This window comes from Myxine glutinosa, chromosome 14 (assembly GCF_964187855.1).
Source record: "Myxine glutinosa chromosome 14, kmMyxGlut1.1, whole genome shotgun sequence".
Lineage (NCBI taxonomy): Eukaryota > Metazoa > Chordata > Myxini > Myxiniformes > Myxinidae > Myxine > Myxine glutinosa.
This window is the reverse complement of record NC_136274.1, coordinates 35,408,150-35,425,409: the sequence shown is the minus strand read 5'-3', so window position 1 is coordinate 35,425,409 and position 17,260 is coordinate 35,408,150. Positions and strand designations below refer to the sequence as shown.

General features: G+C 43.6%; 2 protein-coding genes across 2 annotated transcripts in view; one reads left to right on the top strand and one right to left on the bottom strand.

Moving 5' to 3' along the window:
* HEATR6 (HEAT repeat containing 6) overlaps positions 1–15,123 on the bottom strand; it is a 55,724-nt gene extending 40,601 nt beyond the window's left edge. The window contains exons 1-7 of the mRNA XM_078767958.1: positions 15,065–15,123; positions 14,718–14,922; positions 13,439–13,546; positions 8,514–8,654; positions 7,074–7,189; positions 6,509–6,623; positions 975–1,070 (exon numbers count right to left, since the gene is read on the bottom strand). Coding sequence (XP_078624084.1) covers positions 975–1,070; positions 6,509–6,623; positions 7,074–7,189; positions 8,514–8,654; positions 13,439–13,546; positions 14,718–14,903 — 762 coding nt within the window. The 5' untranslated portion in view covers positions 14,904–14,922; positions 15,065–15,123. The remainder of the gene's footprint in view (positions 1–974; positions 1,071–6,508; positions 6,624–7,073; positions 7,190–8,513; positions 8,655–13,438; positions 13,547–14,717; positions 14,923–15,064) is intronic.
* Positions 15,124–15,874: 751 nt separating this feature from the next.
* PTPMT1 (protein tyrosine phosphatase mitochondrial 1) lies at positions 15,875–16,900 on the top strand. The gene has a single exon (XM_068135538.2). It carries the CDS (start codon positions 15,949–15,951, stop codon positions 16,537–16,539), a length of 591 nt encoding a protein of 196 aa, XP_067991639.2. The 5' UTR covers positions 15,875–15,948; the 3' UTR covers positions 16,540–16,900.
* The last annotated feature ends 360 nt before the right edge of the window (positions 16,901–17,260 follow it).

The following is a 17,260-nucleotide window of genomic DNA, read 5'->3' as shown; positions in this document are numbered from 1 at the left end:
GTCACTCCCCGCCGGATATATGCAGCGGCTTACCGGACGTGATGTCAGATTCGCCCCCAGCTTGGAAAGAGAAGTCGCCACCTCCGAGCGCTGAGAGACCTCCCGCATCTCTGGACTGGGCCGCGCTATCCTGTCCCTGAGCACAAGGTGCACCTTGTGCTGTCCACCGACTACCTGCCCTTCCTTGCCATCAATCCCCGTGTGAGTCAGTCTTGTCCTGTTTATCTGTGGTCTGTCGGGGTTACTATAAGACCGTGATTAAGTGCCTACCTTCCTATGCTGTCCCTCTTGTCCTTGTAATCTCAACGTTCCGAAATATTATAACCTCCTCCGGAGGTCTTGAGAACTGTACCCCTGGTGTCGTGTCATTTAAACCCAGCCGTTGTGTCCTTTCCTCAATTGATTTAGCGTAGCGCGACTCGGCCAACGTTCGAGTATAATCGGGTAAACTGTGCAGACGCGGTCATACCAAACCGCTCGGTAAACCAACATCCACAACCGCGTCTGTAACAATATATTCTGTGCCGATTCTCCATCAATTTTGTGTTCCCCAGTAAATTTATACCATCTCATTTCTGCCATCCTTGGAAGGAAGGGCCACGGCATAGCAAAGAACGATTGGGATTCGCAGCACTAATTAAGGTCATATGATTTATTGTTCGCAATTCGAGTACACAAACGGCCAGTGCGACCGTGGTCCACCCCAGTCACGTTCCAATAATCTGCATCAATACGACCGACTGAGACTGCGTTTTACCATGTCAAAAATATGAGCCGTGACAATGTAAACATTTCGTCATTTACCTTAATGTAAACACTGAATGTTGTGAAATTATGAGAACCGTTTGTGTTCAATGGGACGCCTTACTGTGTGTGTCAGCTTCTAGCTTAATCTTACGTAGTAAGGATCACAAGACGTGTCAAAGCGATTATATTGGCTTTCACCCTGGCAAGCTAAATGGCAAGACACCAACCTTGAGGATCACCATCAGATCAACCAACTGGGTTGAAGGAAATGACTTCAGAGAGCAGAGGAGAGCTTGCACCCCTCGGAGAGCTGCCTGAATCGTCTGTTGGGATTGAGGATCAAAGGAAAATTCTTACTCCATCCAAACAAGTAGAAGAATCAAAGATGAGTTACATTGCTTGTACAATCAAGTAGAGGATAAACAACATCAAGCTCTTTCCTCCCCCACCTCCACTTTCCCTATTCCCCCAAAAGACCCTCGAATTTGAAATCTCATCCAAACAAGATCAGCACAGCCCTAGAAAGTGTGTTACAAACCAGGGTAAAGGATGTCAAGCTGTAATGAATAAAATAGATTCAGTATTGTATGGAAGATGTTGAGAACAGAATCATGTGCACCAGTTTATTGATTAGATATGACGAATTGAAACTGATGACATCTTAGGCCACCATTGTACAAGTCATTTGCTCCATGGCTTGTCCAAGTGGCGATGAAGCAGCTTCCTTGACAAGGAAGATACACGGCGGTTTGACATAGTCTCCAGATCAAATTTCAACTACAGTCATATCTGGTCAATTACAAAAAGACAAGATAGAGATTCATTCACAGTGCTACTTCATTCTCAGCATGTTCAGGCCAAGACTACAAGGCAAGCCTTCCAAACTATGATTATAGCTATACCAAACAAAATATTAATAATAATAACAACAACAACAACACCACTCGGTGCAGACTATACATCTACCAGACTGAACAGTTTACGTTTTCATCCCGCTGAAAGGTCGGATCTGCATCCATACCTGAACCAAAATCCAATTGGTCTGTTCTCGTCACCGAACCAACTCATCCACCAAGTTTCATCTGAATTCATCCACAACTTTTGGAGATATCATGCTATAATATATCACTTTGGACACCATTTCTCAATTGGGAAGAATCACTTAAAAAATATTTATCACATACGGATCACCACCAAAATCAAATAAATTTGTCCTTTTCACACATCCAACCTGTCCACCAAGTTTTGTCCGTATCTGTCAACAACTTTTTGAGATATTGTGCTCACAGTCAACCAAACAGGGGTGAAAACAACCTCGGTGCACCTTTGGTGGAAGAGGTTATAAGTAGAACTGCCGCTTAAAACTGCGAGAAGTTATGCCGGGTGCCGAACGACACCCGTTCCAATGACAATGCCATCCCATGTTGCCTGTTCCGATAACGATGCCATCCTATGACGATGTTGTCCCAAAATTGAAAACAGCACTCTTTATTGTGCTTGTGTGCTAAAATTAGTGGTGTCCCAAAAGAAAGTATCACTTCGTGGAAATATCATCACTTTAAATTTGGCTATTAACCTCAGTGTGGTTAAAAAGCACGAGCGTGGGAAATCAGTGTCATTACCTGTCATTACCATATATACAACCACTGCCAAATTGTCAAGCCACCGCTCAGGCCCCCATCCTGTTTATAGGACAATAAAGCATCAGATTCTCATTCGAACTATCTGTAGGTCAAAAAAACGAAGCAAAGATCTCTTCGGCTTTCCCAGCGGACGGTATATGGTCTCTTTCCATAATTAATCACTAAATTGGTGATCGCGCCGGTGGAGGGTTTGACCACGAGTCCACCCGGTGGTCTAACGTAATACTGGTTCATCAGGATTGAGATCAGGACACTAGTCAGACTCCAGCGACCATAACATTGTTTGTTGATCAATATTGGGATATGAACCCTGACCTTCCTCGATCACCACAACATCTATCTATAATTCCAGTAATCTCTGTCTGTACGTTTGTCTGTGACCGCTGTTTCTCGACAACCACGGGTCCGATATACTTTTAACTTGCCAGGTATATTGCTGGGGACCCGAGGATGTGCCTTTTCAAGGTTTCATATTAATCGGACAATTACTTACCGAGCTATGTCCAAAAAACGATTCAACCAATCAGAGAGCAGCGAACGATCGCGTGTGCCGAACGTGGCGGACACACTCTGCCTCGGATGGCACATTTGAGAGCGTATTCATTTATTTCACGTTTGCAAACTATGTTGGCGTTAAACTATGTTTTAAAACTAATAAAAACGAATTTGCGATTCATTCGCTTTCCTGCGCGTTTGTGCACGCGATGGCGATTTCTTTACCAAACTCCGGAAGCCGTTCGCTTTGGACCAAACCATTGCATGTAAATAGAGGGGGGGGATTGTCACCACACGCAAGCCGTTCGCTTTGGACCAAACCATTTCATGTAAATAGAGGGGGGGGGATATAATTTTAGATATATATATAGTACGGGCATGCCCTAGTTATTTTAAAATAACAGTGAAATTTCTTAGGGAAAATTCTGGCTGCTCATCTTCAAGTTGTAAATTCTGGGCTCAATATCAATTCCTAATGACCACAAACTGCCATTCTGGTAGTTTAGAGTACTGTGCAGGGATGGGATTTTCTAGTTTTTGGTCTCATGCATCAGAGAATACTTTAGAGGTTGCTGCTGCTCCCTTCCCCTTCCCCTCCCAGACCCACCCCTCAAAACAAAACTTGTCATTTATTTGGCTAACTACAGACTTGGCATTTAATATGGAATATATATTTTTTTCTTGACTTGGGTTTACTTTCTTAACTCAGTATATCAATCTGGTGTTTCTTTTACACTTTTGTGATTGATTTGTTAAAAGAACCATGTCACTGATTGTCTGTCGCAGTAAGAAGTCAACAACAGGATTATATCACAGGTGGCGTGGCAAAATGTACGGACAGGTGCATTTGATGATTGGCTTCACAGTCGGGTATACAAGGGTTGTTGCGTTCTGTATTTGTGGAAAACAACTACTGCACATCTCCAAACGTTATTGCCGCTTCCTCTGGAGATGGTCCGTCAACTCGACAATGCTGTTTGTCATGGAGTGGTGGCTTTACGAAATTACGGCATGAAACAGCGTGCTATTGCTCGGCAGTATGGCATCACTCAAGGTCAGGTGTCAAAGATCCTGAAACGAAATGCTCAGAGGGGTGTCCCTACTCCAATACCGAGGCCAGGACGTCCCCGCAGAACCACAAGGAGGGATGATCGCCAGCTGCACCGATTAGTCCGCAATGGCCGTACCAAGTCAGCTAATCGGCTAAGGGCTGAGTGGCAGCAACTGACAAGTGTGCCTGTATCCAGAAGGCTTGTCAACCAACGACTGGTTCAAGCAGGCTATCATGCCAGGCGTCCCCTGAGAAAGCCACGCCTGACCAGACAACACCGCCAGCGCCGATTTCAGTGGGCCAGAGAGCACCGTCAATGGCAGCCAGGACACTGGAATCACGTGGTCTTCAGTGACGAGTCTAGATTTCTGGTCTATCGTCAAGATGGCCGCGTCCGAGTGCGCAGACAAGTGCATGAAGCCTACAACAAAGTTTGTATAGTGCCAAGAGTCCAAGCTGGAGGTGGTGGGGTGACCGTTTGGGCTGCTTTTCATGCAGGGGGCAAAACTGACCTGGTTGTTCCGAATGGAAACCTGAACCAGTTCAAGTACAGGGCCATTCTGGACGAAACATTGCTTCCATTTGCTCGTGCAGCCTTTCGAGGAAACTTTGTCTTCCAAGATGACAATGCACAGCCTCATCGTGCTCGCATGATCCAACACTTTCTTGCTGACCGTGGTGTAGAGCATATGGAGTGGCCTGCCATATCCCCGGATATTAATCCGATAGAGAACTTGTGGGCAGAATTAACGCGTCAAATCGACCACTTGGACCAGCAGCCAACCTCTGTGCGTGAATTGCAGCAGGCTATTGTCACTGCATGGCAAGCGATTCCTGTCCAAACCTTGGCAAATCTCGTGAACAGCATGCCTCAACGTGTACGTGCTCTCCTGAATGCTCGTGGGGGTTACACGAAGTACTGAACTGTAATTTCACTGTCCGTAATCCCAGTCGTAATTTAACTTTTGTTTTTGTTGAAATTTTTTTTGGCTAATGTGCCAAATAAAGAGATACTTCTGGAAAACGTACAGAAGTTTAACACAGTACTGTCCATGAATTGAGTTCGATATCAGTTTGCATCACTTTCAAGGATCAATTTATTTGTTTCGAAATGTCAAATGTGGTTTTTGTTTCTTTTGAAGGTCACATTAACAAAATCTAGAATAATTTCAACATAATTCCAATGAACTTTTGGTTCTAAGACATCTTGAAAAGTAAGTTCACCCCCACAAAAAAAATATTCCATATTAAATGCCAAGTCTGTAGATTGAACGTGATGAGCTGTGCCCCATGAAGACTTGAAATGCAATAGGCCAGAAGGTTCAAAGGAGCCAGCAATGTTTAGTCCACTTTCATTTCACTTCTGGGAACAAGTGATCTCAATATTAACACTAGAACGGCACTCAGTAGAGAGCATACCTCCGCCTGGTTGGCCACATCACTCAATAGTGAAGAATCACTTAGAAATTAAATAATTCTCATATCCGAATCTATATTCAGATCTTCATCAAAATCGAATCGATTCTTCCTCGTCACACACACACACACACAAGCCTGGTGTTGGCTTAGTGGTTAGGGTGCCGGCTTGGGATTCTAGGATTCTGGGTTCGAATCCCGGTTGATCGCTGAATTAACGCTAGGGGGGTTGACTCAGCCTGTCATCCTTCCGAGGTCGGCAAATTGAGTACCAGTTCACTGGTAATTCCATGTGTGTCGCAAAACGCGACTAACAGGGCTGGCGGCAGGAAGGGCATTCGGCCATAAAACATTGCTTCAAAAAGGGGACCACGGTGCCCGTAAAAGGCCAACCCCCGCTCTGTGGGGGAAAACGGCCTCCCTCTATAGGTGGTTCTTGTCACACACACAACCTGTCCACCAAGTTTCATCCAACTCCATCCATAACTTTTTGAGATATCCCGCAATGTATAGTTTTTGGCCCGATCTCCCAATGGTGAAGAATCACTTAAAAAATTAAATAGCTCTCGTATCCGAATACATGTTCAGATCTCCACCAAAATCTAATATATTTGTCCTTGTCAGCCACCCAACCAGTCCGCCAGGTTTCGTCCAAATCCGTCCATAACTATTTGAGAAATCCTGCTATTTATCGTTTTTGGCCCCATCTCCCAATGGTGAAGAATCACTTCAAAAATTCTAGTCGCCGGATCCGAATCTGGATCTTCACCAAAATCTAATCATTTTGTCCTCGTCACATACGCTACATCTCTGCCTAATTTTGTGCGAATCCGTCCACAACCTTTTGAGATATTTTGTTCACAAACAAAAAGACAGAAAGGGGTGAAAACATAACCTCCATCCATCTTTGGTGGCAGAGGTAATAAACCCAAACACAAACAGCACAGATATGCTGTACCAAAGAGAAAGTTACAAATTTACATGTTGCAGCAAAATCTTATTAAATCAGAAACAGAAACTTGAAACGATCATCAAAAGCCAAATTGTGGATTGTAAATGAATATATATTAAGGCCGAATCTCACACATCGAAACATTAACAGCTTGCATCCTGAGCTTCATTTGTGGTCATCTGCCCGACTAGCCGATTAGCTTACCAGGCAGTAGACAACTTCATCGATGGTCAATGGTCTGTTGGTATTTAGTGTGTCAAAGAAGTGACCAAGGCAGGACTTCCATTGGGGTTCAGGAATGCACAACCCTCTCTGAGAGCTGTGGGATCAAAGAGGCAGATATTGATGTAACTGCCACAATCATAGAAAAACCTCCGACGACATGGAATGACACATGGCACCTCCTTTGATAAAGTGCTCATCTTGCATTATCCCTTAAAATGAGTTGGCCCATTTGGTGTTCCGATCAGGGCAATGATCCCGCACTTATAAAAATAAAACGTTTTTTTTGTATACATAGTCAACGCTCGTTTAACAGCTAGTACATTGAACTGCAGAATTGAAAATGTCAATGAAAAGAAAATGTTGGAGGCTCTGATCACAAGCCACAACGAGGACGTACGAGTCAGACGTGCACGCGAGCGGTCAATTTTTTTTTGACCACATCAAACAGGAATAATCATAGATCAACAAATCACATTTACTTGTGGTCCCAAGTCCACATAAAAATTAGAATACTAATTATATTTTCACTTTTATCCAACCTCACCTTGTGCACAGGTGAGCCATGCATAGCAAGGCCTGCCTTTTAATATCCCAGTCAGCTGACTGTTTGCTCTGCTCCAGAAACAAACCATTTAGAACTTCCATCAAGTCCACCAACAGCTGCATTGAATACAAACGATTTGGGGAAGGGAGAGGATGGGTAGTGTTTGGGAGAACAATCATAGATTTAAAAAAATCCCAAAAAGCTAATTTTTAAAAAGTGTAAAACAAAAACAGTCAGCAACAACAATGAAAACAGTTTCCTTAGAAAGATCTTTAATGCAGGATAAAGCCATAAAAGCCTGCATAGTGGTTGCCAACCTAGGGGTTTTTTTTGTCCGTGCTCTGTCCTTTTAAATACTGTGCATCAGACAAAGAAGCAGCACGTACCATGAAAAAATATATATTTGGTACAACTCGGCCGGATTTTAAACCACAGACATCCCAGACTCATAGCGAACGCCCAAACAATTACACCACCAAGTCTGGTTAAACCAACTTTCACCACAGCGATAAAAATATACAAAACAAGTCAGGAGATGACAATGGTTCATGAGCGAGCGGTATTCAATGACAAAGGTCAAAACCGACATTGAAAATATATAAATAGGAATGTATTATCTGTTATGAGACTAATTAGCTCCAAAATAACGAAAATTTGGTTCGATTCCGACAACTTTGAAAATTTGACCTATGTAACCTTGAAATGTCAAAACGAAGGTTACTGACCTTGAAATGAGATAGAAAATAATGTGTAATCAGTTATGAGGTTAGTTAGCTAAACAATACCGAAAATTCGGTTTGATTCCGACAACTTTGAAAATTTGACCTTTGTGACCTTCAAAGGTCAAAGGTCGAAGATTCTGAAATTTGTTGGAAAACTTGTATTTCATGATGTATGTGATAATATAAAAACATGTACGACATTTCACCCTATCAGGAAGCGAACAATGTAATAAAACCATCAAAAATCGACTTTTCTAAATTTCGTGACCTTGTGACCTTGACCTTGGGGCGAAAATGAAAAATCGAGCTCCGTGGGGCTAGACATGACATTGGCCTAACCAAATATCGAAACCCCTGTCAGATTCCACCAAACCCCTCGGAGAAGATGTAGCTTGAAATTGATTACCCCCTAAAAAGACATCTTTTTCGGGCGTGGCTCCGCCCACAATGTGCGCAATACGCCCACTCTACGACAGGACACAACTAGATCATGATATCAACCTCCCACCCAAGTTTCATCAAGATCGGATGATATCATCGGGTAGTTATGTTGCGGACAGACAGACACACACACATGACGAATATAGTGGTCACTTGATAACTCGTGAATCAATTATTGGATACACCATATAAACACATACACGTGTGTATGCTTACGCATCTGCAACTCTTGGTGAAAGTAAATAAATGGAGCAAACAATGCGTTCCAAGCGCACACCTTTTCACACCGATGTCCGTTGTTGAAAAGCAAGGTGGCCAGGGCTTGAACAAGATCAAAATGCATCCACGATTGCCCTTCCCGTATGGATTTCACGAGGAATGGCACAGTGCACAGGAAGCTTTCATTGTCAGCGGTCATCTGCCGGGAAATGAAATCGAAATGATTATGGATCTGGTGATTTATCAATTAACATTTCATTCACTTATAAATGAATGGGCAGGCTTTAGTCAGGTTCACTATGTTTTTTCGTTCAAAATCATGGTAGATTAGCAAACCTGTACATTTTTGGAAACGTTATTACATGGAAAATCTGAAAATCAATGTTGACATTTGACAATTCCGACCAATTCGATTCGACCAATTCGACCAATTCCATTCGACCAATCGCTTCGATCGACCATTCGACCAATTCGATCGATTCGATTCGATTCATCGAATTCGATTCGATCGACCATTCGACCAATTCGATTTGCCAATCAATTTGACCGACCTTTGCTTGTGTGGAACGGACTGTGAAAACGATGCGGACTATATTGTCGGATACGACACACAGGACAGTGATGACGAACTCTAAATGGCATATTCTGTAATCGTGTATGTTTGATGCCATTGACTGCCTGTGTATATTTTGTCATTGACTGCCTGTGTAGATGTGAAGTTATACTGACTGCATGTGTATATATGATTTTGCTGACTGCCTGTGTATGTTTGGTGATATGAATTATTGCGACACATTTTGATGTTATTAACTGCCTGTACAAAATGATAACATGTATTTGATTATGCAACTTATCGCGAATATAAAGACAGTATTTTGCAATTCAAAACCTTTGATTCGTGTCTTACCATTCCCCATAGCACTAATTTGATACTTTCATTGGATTCCTTGTCCCTGAAAATATAGGTTTAGTATATTTTAAAAAGTTTTTAGGGTAATTAGAGGCAGAAATAGAACAAAATATGTATTTTACAGTGGCCATTTTTAAAATCCAAAATGGCCGCCATACAGGTATCTCTCCAAATGTAAACATTGATTTTTAGTTTCCTTATGCTATAACCTTTCCAAAAATGTATAGGTTTGCTAATCTACCATGATTTTGAACGAAATATAATTTATTGACAGAGTGAACCTGACTACTTCTTGTATGAACATTGCAGCCACATAATGCAGGTTTGTTTTTCTTTTTACAACTTTGAAGGATATCAGTGGAAATTTTGGCCTGGAAATTATTATCATTATTTTAAAATAGAAGACCGAGGCTCATGGTCCTTTGGAAGAGCGAGGTGACGAAGCGTAAAAGGGTAACAAAGGGGACCTTCGGGGCCACAACCAAAGGTATGACCGAACAGGGCAAGGAAAACAAAAATAGAATACATATTTAAAAGGAGAAAGAAGAGGGGAGGAAACACTAACCTGCAAGCAAAAGAGTTGGGTTAAGCGGGGTTTAATTTTTTGTCTACAAAGTTGAGGCTCGTGTAAGAGCAACACATAAAACACAAAGACAAACCGAAAACACATAACATATAAAGGGAGCGGGAGACAAGAGGGGGAGAGAGGGAAGCACAACAGGAAGAACATGGACATCGGGATATTCTGTGAAAGGGAGAGGGCTTGGTATGAAAACAAATAAACACTACTAGGAGTTTCAGGAAAGAAAATGGATTTATAAAAAGGTGGATTTGGGGTGTATTGACCGGGGTAGAAAAGATCAAGGTTTTCGATTGGGGAAGATAAGAGATGGTGGTGAACAGCTGTTTTAAAGACCTGGAAGGAGGAGTGGGATTGAAGAGAGTGTGGGAGTTTGTTCCAGAGGCGGGAGAAAAGAGGAATGAAAGAGTGAAGGTGAGCAGAGAGCCTTGATTGTGGCAGTTTCACCAGAAGAGGGTTGCTGGCAGATGTTGTGCATCCTGCAGGAATATTTGGAGGACAGAGCACAGACAGAGCAGGGGGTGGGGGGGGCTAGGCCAGAGAGGAGTCGGTAAAAGACAGAAAGGTTACCAACCTGCTTGTGGTGAGCGAGTGAAAGTCCCTCAGAATTAGCTTCATCACGGGAGATTCCAATGATCAGCAGATCCACCAGATCCGCTTATTTGAAATACCAACTTCTTTCCTGGAAGTCCTTGCAGTGTCCTTGTGTTTTATACTTCTCCCACCCCCCCCCCCCCCCGTTCCCACGCCTCCTACCCCCAAGCCCTCTCCCTCTCACAGATCTCCCGATGTCCCTGCTCTCAAATGTTGTGTTTGTACTTCCCGTTCTCTCCCCATATTGTCTACCGCTACCCTTATTATATGTTTTTGTGTGTCGGTTTGATTTTTTGTGTGATAAATGTTAGCTCTTTCACGAACCTCGATCTTGTATACAAAAAAATATATATATAATAATCCTGAAAGCTTTGGTTTCTACAGCGTGAAGCCGAGCTTGGTGTGAGGCAGGAGCACCAGCCCAGAGGGGAGAGCAGTACTCCATTAAGCTACGGATGAAAGCTTTGTATGTGGTGAGGAGCTCAGAGGTGCCGAGTAAGGACTTCGCACGATGGAGGATGCCCACACGGCGACTGGCTTTGGAGGCCAGCTTGGAAATGTGCTTTCCCAGGAAAGATCATGGCAGATAGTGAGACCAAAAAGCTTGAGTGACAGAACTTCTTTGAGAGGATTGTTGAGAAAGTAGATGGGAGGGTTGTCCAGACGGTCTTCACGGAGAGACATCGTGAGTGTGTGAGATTTGTTAGGATTGAAAGACATGTTCCACTTGTTTGACCAGTTTGTGATATTATGCAGGTCTGCAGAGAGTGAAAAGGCTGCTGCCGGCCGATCTGAGGGTTGAGATATGGGGTTCATGGGGGTTGGGAAGATCATGGGTAAGGATGGGGAATTACACGAGATGATGGTGTTGCTGAATGCTTCCCTGGGGGGAAGAGCAGAACCAAATCAGTTTTGAAGTCAGGTCAGTCTTTTGACTGCCATTGGTAACATGTAACCCAGTGCTACCTGCCGCATGGTCGGGCAGTCGGCGACTAAACTGGCTACCCTCACTGGCTCGCCAGTGGGGAGGGTGACTGCGACACCCCGCAGGACTAAAAACAATACCTGTCAAAGGGTGGATGAGCTCCCTCTGGGAGCCAAACGGCCATCCAGTAAGGAGATGGTGTCTCCAAAAAAACACTCATCCGGTTGGACCGGTTCCTTTGGTAGTAGGTTGAAGGCAGTTCCCTTCGGACTTCGGAGCGATAAAGTGGTGCCCGGAACCATCTTGCACTCTCAATGTCAGGATTGCTGAATTTTCTGTCTCACTCAAACTACAGCTACCGGGCGAGCTTCAATCTCTCACAAACAAACATCATAGCCGGTGAAGCCGGTGTTGTCAATAAACGAGTACGTATTATGTTGAAAACCTGATTATGCCTTGGCTCGAGAATCCGAAGCGCAGTGGAGGCAGCCATCTTGCGGATGCAGAAGTATGCATAACAAATTTAAAACGTTCATTATGAGTTTCTTTCACCCGTCATCATTTGATTCACAATCTTATGCACCTCCAATGTATTAATAAAATAATTTAAGACCAACATTGGCCCGCACGGGCCTGGTTATCTTCAACAAAACGCGTCACCAAACACCGGACCCAATGAGAGTCGAGCATTTGCAAAAATATTTCTAAAATGAAATCGCTCAATGGTGGCGGCCATCGACCGGATGCGGAAGTTTGCATAAAACAATTGCGAAAAAGTTCAATAGGAGTTTGTTTCACCTGTCGTTCTTTGATTCACAATCTAATGAAACCTCCAATTAGTAATTAAAATACGTTAAGACCAACCTCGTTATCTTCAACGAAAATCGTCATCAAACACCAGAACCAATGAGATTCGAGCATTTGAAAAAATATTTTTTAAAATCTTATTACGCGTTTCGGACGGTGAAAACGGCGTCAAATATTCTAACATTGACGAAGAATTATTTTTTAGAAATCACGTGGCCGTCGGGGATAGTTTTTCACGGCCAGAAATACGGTATAAGCGGTTTACATATTTAGTTTAGAAATACGGATAGTTTTTCACGGCCGGAAATATCCGAAGTTGAGACGGAATTCACCGAATTAATCACTGCAAGCTAACTTCTTCTGGTGGAGGAAGCCGCAGTGCCCGGAGAGTCAGAGAACCAGCCCTGGCGCCTGACAGCGACTGAAGTTAGAAGACGACACACATACTGTGAAAACGTATGTTAAGCCCAGTTAAAATTTCTTAAAATAGGCCCCAAGCTAGCACATCGTATAGTTACTTCCTTAAGCTTCTTGTGACATTTATTGTATGCAGGTATTGCCATTGGGGTGGACTGTCTGCTCTTCTCTTTTACCAAGTCTTACCAGGTACGGTACCTACTACACCTACCTACTACCAACTACCTAACCTATACTGATGCCATAGTGATGGGTAAAATAGTGGCAAGAGGCTTTGGCTTCGCCGGCTCATTGCGGCTTTGCAGTCGGTACTAGTACATTTTTCATCATACACTTTTCTTCTCTTCTATTTAAGGCCTGGCCTCGATGAGGGCTACATAGTCCGTGCCTGGAGCCTCCAACATTTATAAATAAAAAATAAAAAAATAAAAAAATACCAAAATACAGTTCCAGTGAAAAGAGGAAGAGGACAGTTTGGTGTATGGAAAGCCTGCATTTTGGGAGTTTAATCAGGAGGAGGCTAAAATAATAATGTGTACATCCTGGAGGAGCTGGGGAGAGTTGGAGGACTAACAGAGATGGAGCTACAGGAGAAGTGGTTAAAATAAAATAAAAAAGTAACAAAGATATCGCAAAATATGATCTTGTAATGCAGATTGTTAATGCAAATTTATCTCTTATCAAACATACGACAGAGCACGTCATCATATTCAGTCAACCTTTAGAGTAGAATCCCTTAATCCGGCTCACCTGCAATCGGCCAAACAGACGACCAATCAGTTGTGCCACTTTTATCAACAGGTGTTGCTGGTCTGGAGGAACCAGGCGGCAAAGAAGAACCACATTTGCACAGACGTCCTGGGAACAGAGCAATAACAACAAGAGGGAGAATTGCTTTTCAATACATGTACCATACCGGTCCCAATGAATGTTCTTGTTCCAAGTAAAAATGTTGGCGAAATGTACTGAAATTCAAATTTGTTCTGTAACGTATCATAATAAAGCCATGTACCAAGTTTCCGTTGAATATTTTGAAGGGTATGGGGAAAAAGTGCAAAAAACCACAGGTGCGAATGATGGATGGACAGACCGAGAGCAAACCTATAGTACCCTGCAGGTAGTGGATTAATAACTAGGGAGTTCATAGAACACCTTGTCCTGCACAGTCTGGAGAAAACAAGACCGAAAGTCTAGCAGCGGCGTAGCCAGGCTTGTAAAATATTATAAACCACAAACACACATGATTAGCTTTTTAAACAGTCGCTAATGCTGTTTATAACAATAAATAAAGAAATTTGGAGGAATCCCGACATCCGTGAAGTAAGTTTTACTTACAGAACTGAGAGAAGATCTACTGTAATGTAGATAATACCCCACAAGGGTTGGGTACCGAAAGCCGATGCTTTCGATATTTGATGGTCATTTTAACAATCGGTTTGTTTGTGTTTCACACTGAATGAAAAACGTAAAGGTAGAGCATGGTGATTGTGATATATGAGAAATTCGACGATATGTTCGGCATGAATGGCATATAAACCAAAATGGCGGAGTGTGGAGAGACAGCCGCCGTAATGACATCAGACGTAATCACATCACCCTGTCATGTGACCAGATCCTCAGCTCTGATTGGTATGTTTGAGGGGACATACATATACATAGACGGACAAACACTGTTCCAGACGGCTTTGCCCTATGGGCTACGCCGTAAAAAAAGACATGGGAAGGGTCACATTTGATTGGTTGAGATGGCGTAAAATAGCATAATATTTCGTCAAGTACTGCTAAACTGGAGGTTTTTGGCAATGTCAAGGAGATTTGTGTTCTAGTGTTCAAATATGTCATTCAATTGAAAAACAAATAAAAGTTTTCAAGGTTGGAGAAAAAAAATCTTTTTAAAAGTTTACCGCCGTTGATACACCGTCTTTTACATCATTATTTACCACGTTATATTATTCGTTCTCTCAAGTTTAAAACTTGTCCAATGGAAATAAATATGGATAAAAAAAACATATAACTCAGCAAAACAAACCGTTTGCGAAACATGGTCACATATGCGATCCAGCGAGATCAGCTGGTCCAACACTGCGTGAAGTTCAGCCTTGATCACGTGTGCCTCCCGAGCCTCCACGGCCAGCAGCCTCTCCCGCAAGTTTCCAGCCTGGCACAAGCAACACGCTGGTCCAAGCCGGCTTGCTCCGCACGTCTCCTTCTCCATTCACAGCTTGGGACACGCTCTGCAATTAATAATAATATGGGGGTCTTAGAAATGACTAAGAATTAATAAAAACACACGACCATCAATAGCGACCGTGCCGTGATACGAATTTAATTATCTTTAGATAAAAGTTCCATAAACTCAGTTACTGTACACTGTACAGTGGTGTACGCCAAGCAGAGCACGCTGAATACTTGAACAAGACAGAGCGCCTGGATCACGTGGCATCGCTGTTGTTGTTGTTGTTGTTTAATCCCCTACATCAAACGATGTATTGCGAGCCGGATGCGAACTGAAAATGAGAAAACGTCCCCAATATACCCATACAACTGAGAGAGACCACACAGATTTTTCAAAAGCAGAACAAACAACAACAAAAAAGACATCGCAGGAAGTGACGTATCACAAAAATGTGAAAACGGAAGTGGAAGTTGTACAATTGAAATCGAACCATAAAGACAATATTTCAAGCTATATCAAGGGAAGATAAATAAATCAAACCGCACATCATGAGCGCGACTCCGTCCAATTCTGGCAGTCAAAGAGCCATCTATATATTACGTACATAAATAGTGCGGAATGACGGAGAAGCGCCGAAATTGACAAAATGCGATGAGTGGAACAATATGTGTACGTATTGATCGATTGATGATGATGCAGGTAGCCCCTGAAACAACTGAGAAAAGGAGTGTGTTCCGTTATCAAGCGGCTTCCTTTCGTTTGCCAAGCGGAGCAAGCGATCAGGGGGTCACTTTTTTGTGAGCAAATTGGCCGTCGTCGGTGGATTCAGAGATTGGTGGCTATTTTTTCAATTCTAGTCACAGACGACGATATTGAAACGTGCATGACATCTTTTATTTTATTATTTCTACTTTTCACCCTAATTATTTAAAATCTACAAACATTCCAAACCCCTCCACCCCCATCCCCATACCAAATTGTACAGTGAACGTCCATAAATAAGCTTGGCGTGTGCTTCCTCCTTCTCACTCCCGATTTATTAATCATCGTACTAGGCAGAGTGGAGAATTGGCGAAGGACAAGAATGTATTTATCGGAAGTCGTTGCGCGAGTTGCATTCTACCCGAGCCTCCTGTACAATGTGATGGTCTCTCGCCTGATCAGGAGACCCTGGTACCACCGTATAGATGAGACCGTGCTGCTCGGTGCGTTGCCCTTCCGCTCCATGGTCGGTCACCTGGTCGAGGTGGAGAAGGTCCGCGCGGTCGTGAGCATGAATGACGATTACGAAATGAAATTCCTCGTGAACACCGAGGAAGAGTGGCAGGCGGCGGGGGTGGAGACCCTCAGGCTCAGCACGGTGGATCTCCTAGCTACGCCGACCGTGGACAAGCTTCGACGTGGCGTTGCCTTCGTCCGGCGTCACCACGTGCTCGGTAATTCGGTGTACGTGCACTGCAAGGCGGGCCGCTGCCGCAGTGCCACCCTGGTCGCCGCTTACCTGGTGCACGTGCACGGGTGGACCCCAGAGCAGGCGTGCGAGCACCTTGTATCCATAAGACCACATGTCCTGCTGCGTCCCACGCAGATCTCCGTTCTACATTCCTTCCAACGGGACGGGTTTGCGGACACGACGGAGGAACTCGGAATTAGGGGGTCCAGACCCCGGTCATGAACCTGTACATATCCAGGACTGGATCTTAAATCGGTGACCCGCCGCATTAATATTTGAAAAGTTTTGTGAGTGCCCTTTAATATGAGCAACGTGAGTGCATCACTTCATGGAACTCGACATTGTGCTCAACCTCCAGCTCCATTTACTTATTCACTTTCTGCTAGTCCCGAGGGCAAAGACATCCATCGATCTTCCCTTCCCTCTCCCCACGTGTTTTTAAAAAAATGTCCTTTTTTCTCAATAGAAACCTGCACTGGTGTTTTAGGTACACATTGAAAACCATTAGTAAACCTTTTCTCCCATTTCTGACAAGTACTGGGTGCGTGGAATATTTTTGTTCATTAAAATGGTTTTAGATATATCTGGTTGTCTCAGCATGAATGTGACGAGGTCTTGCACGATACAATACCACTACGCACCAATTATTCCGGCCTTACGGGATAAACCGTAACCTTACGGGAACCCTGGTGTTGGGCTAGCGGCTAGGGTGCCGGCTTAGGATCCTAGGATCCTGGGTTCGAATCCCGGTCGATCGCTGAATTAACGCCAGGGGGGTTGACTCAGCCTGTCATCCTTCTGAGGTCGGCTAATTGAGTACCAGTTCACTGGTAATTCCCTGTTTGTCGTTAAAGGCGGCAAAAAGGGTTGGCGTCAGGAAGGGCATCCAGCCGTAAAACATTGCTTCAAAAAGGGGACCAAAAAACAACAACAACCACGGTGC

Coding starts and splice junctions, on each gene's coding strand:
- PTPMT1 (XM_068135538.2), top strand. CDS start 15,949: ATGTATTTATCGGAAGTCGTTGCGCGAGTTGCATTCTACCCGAGCCTC.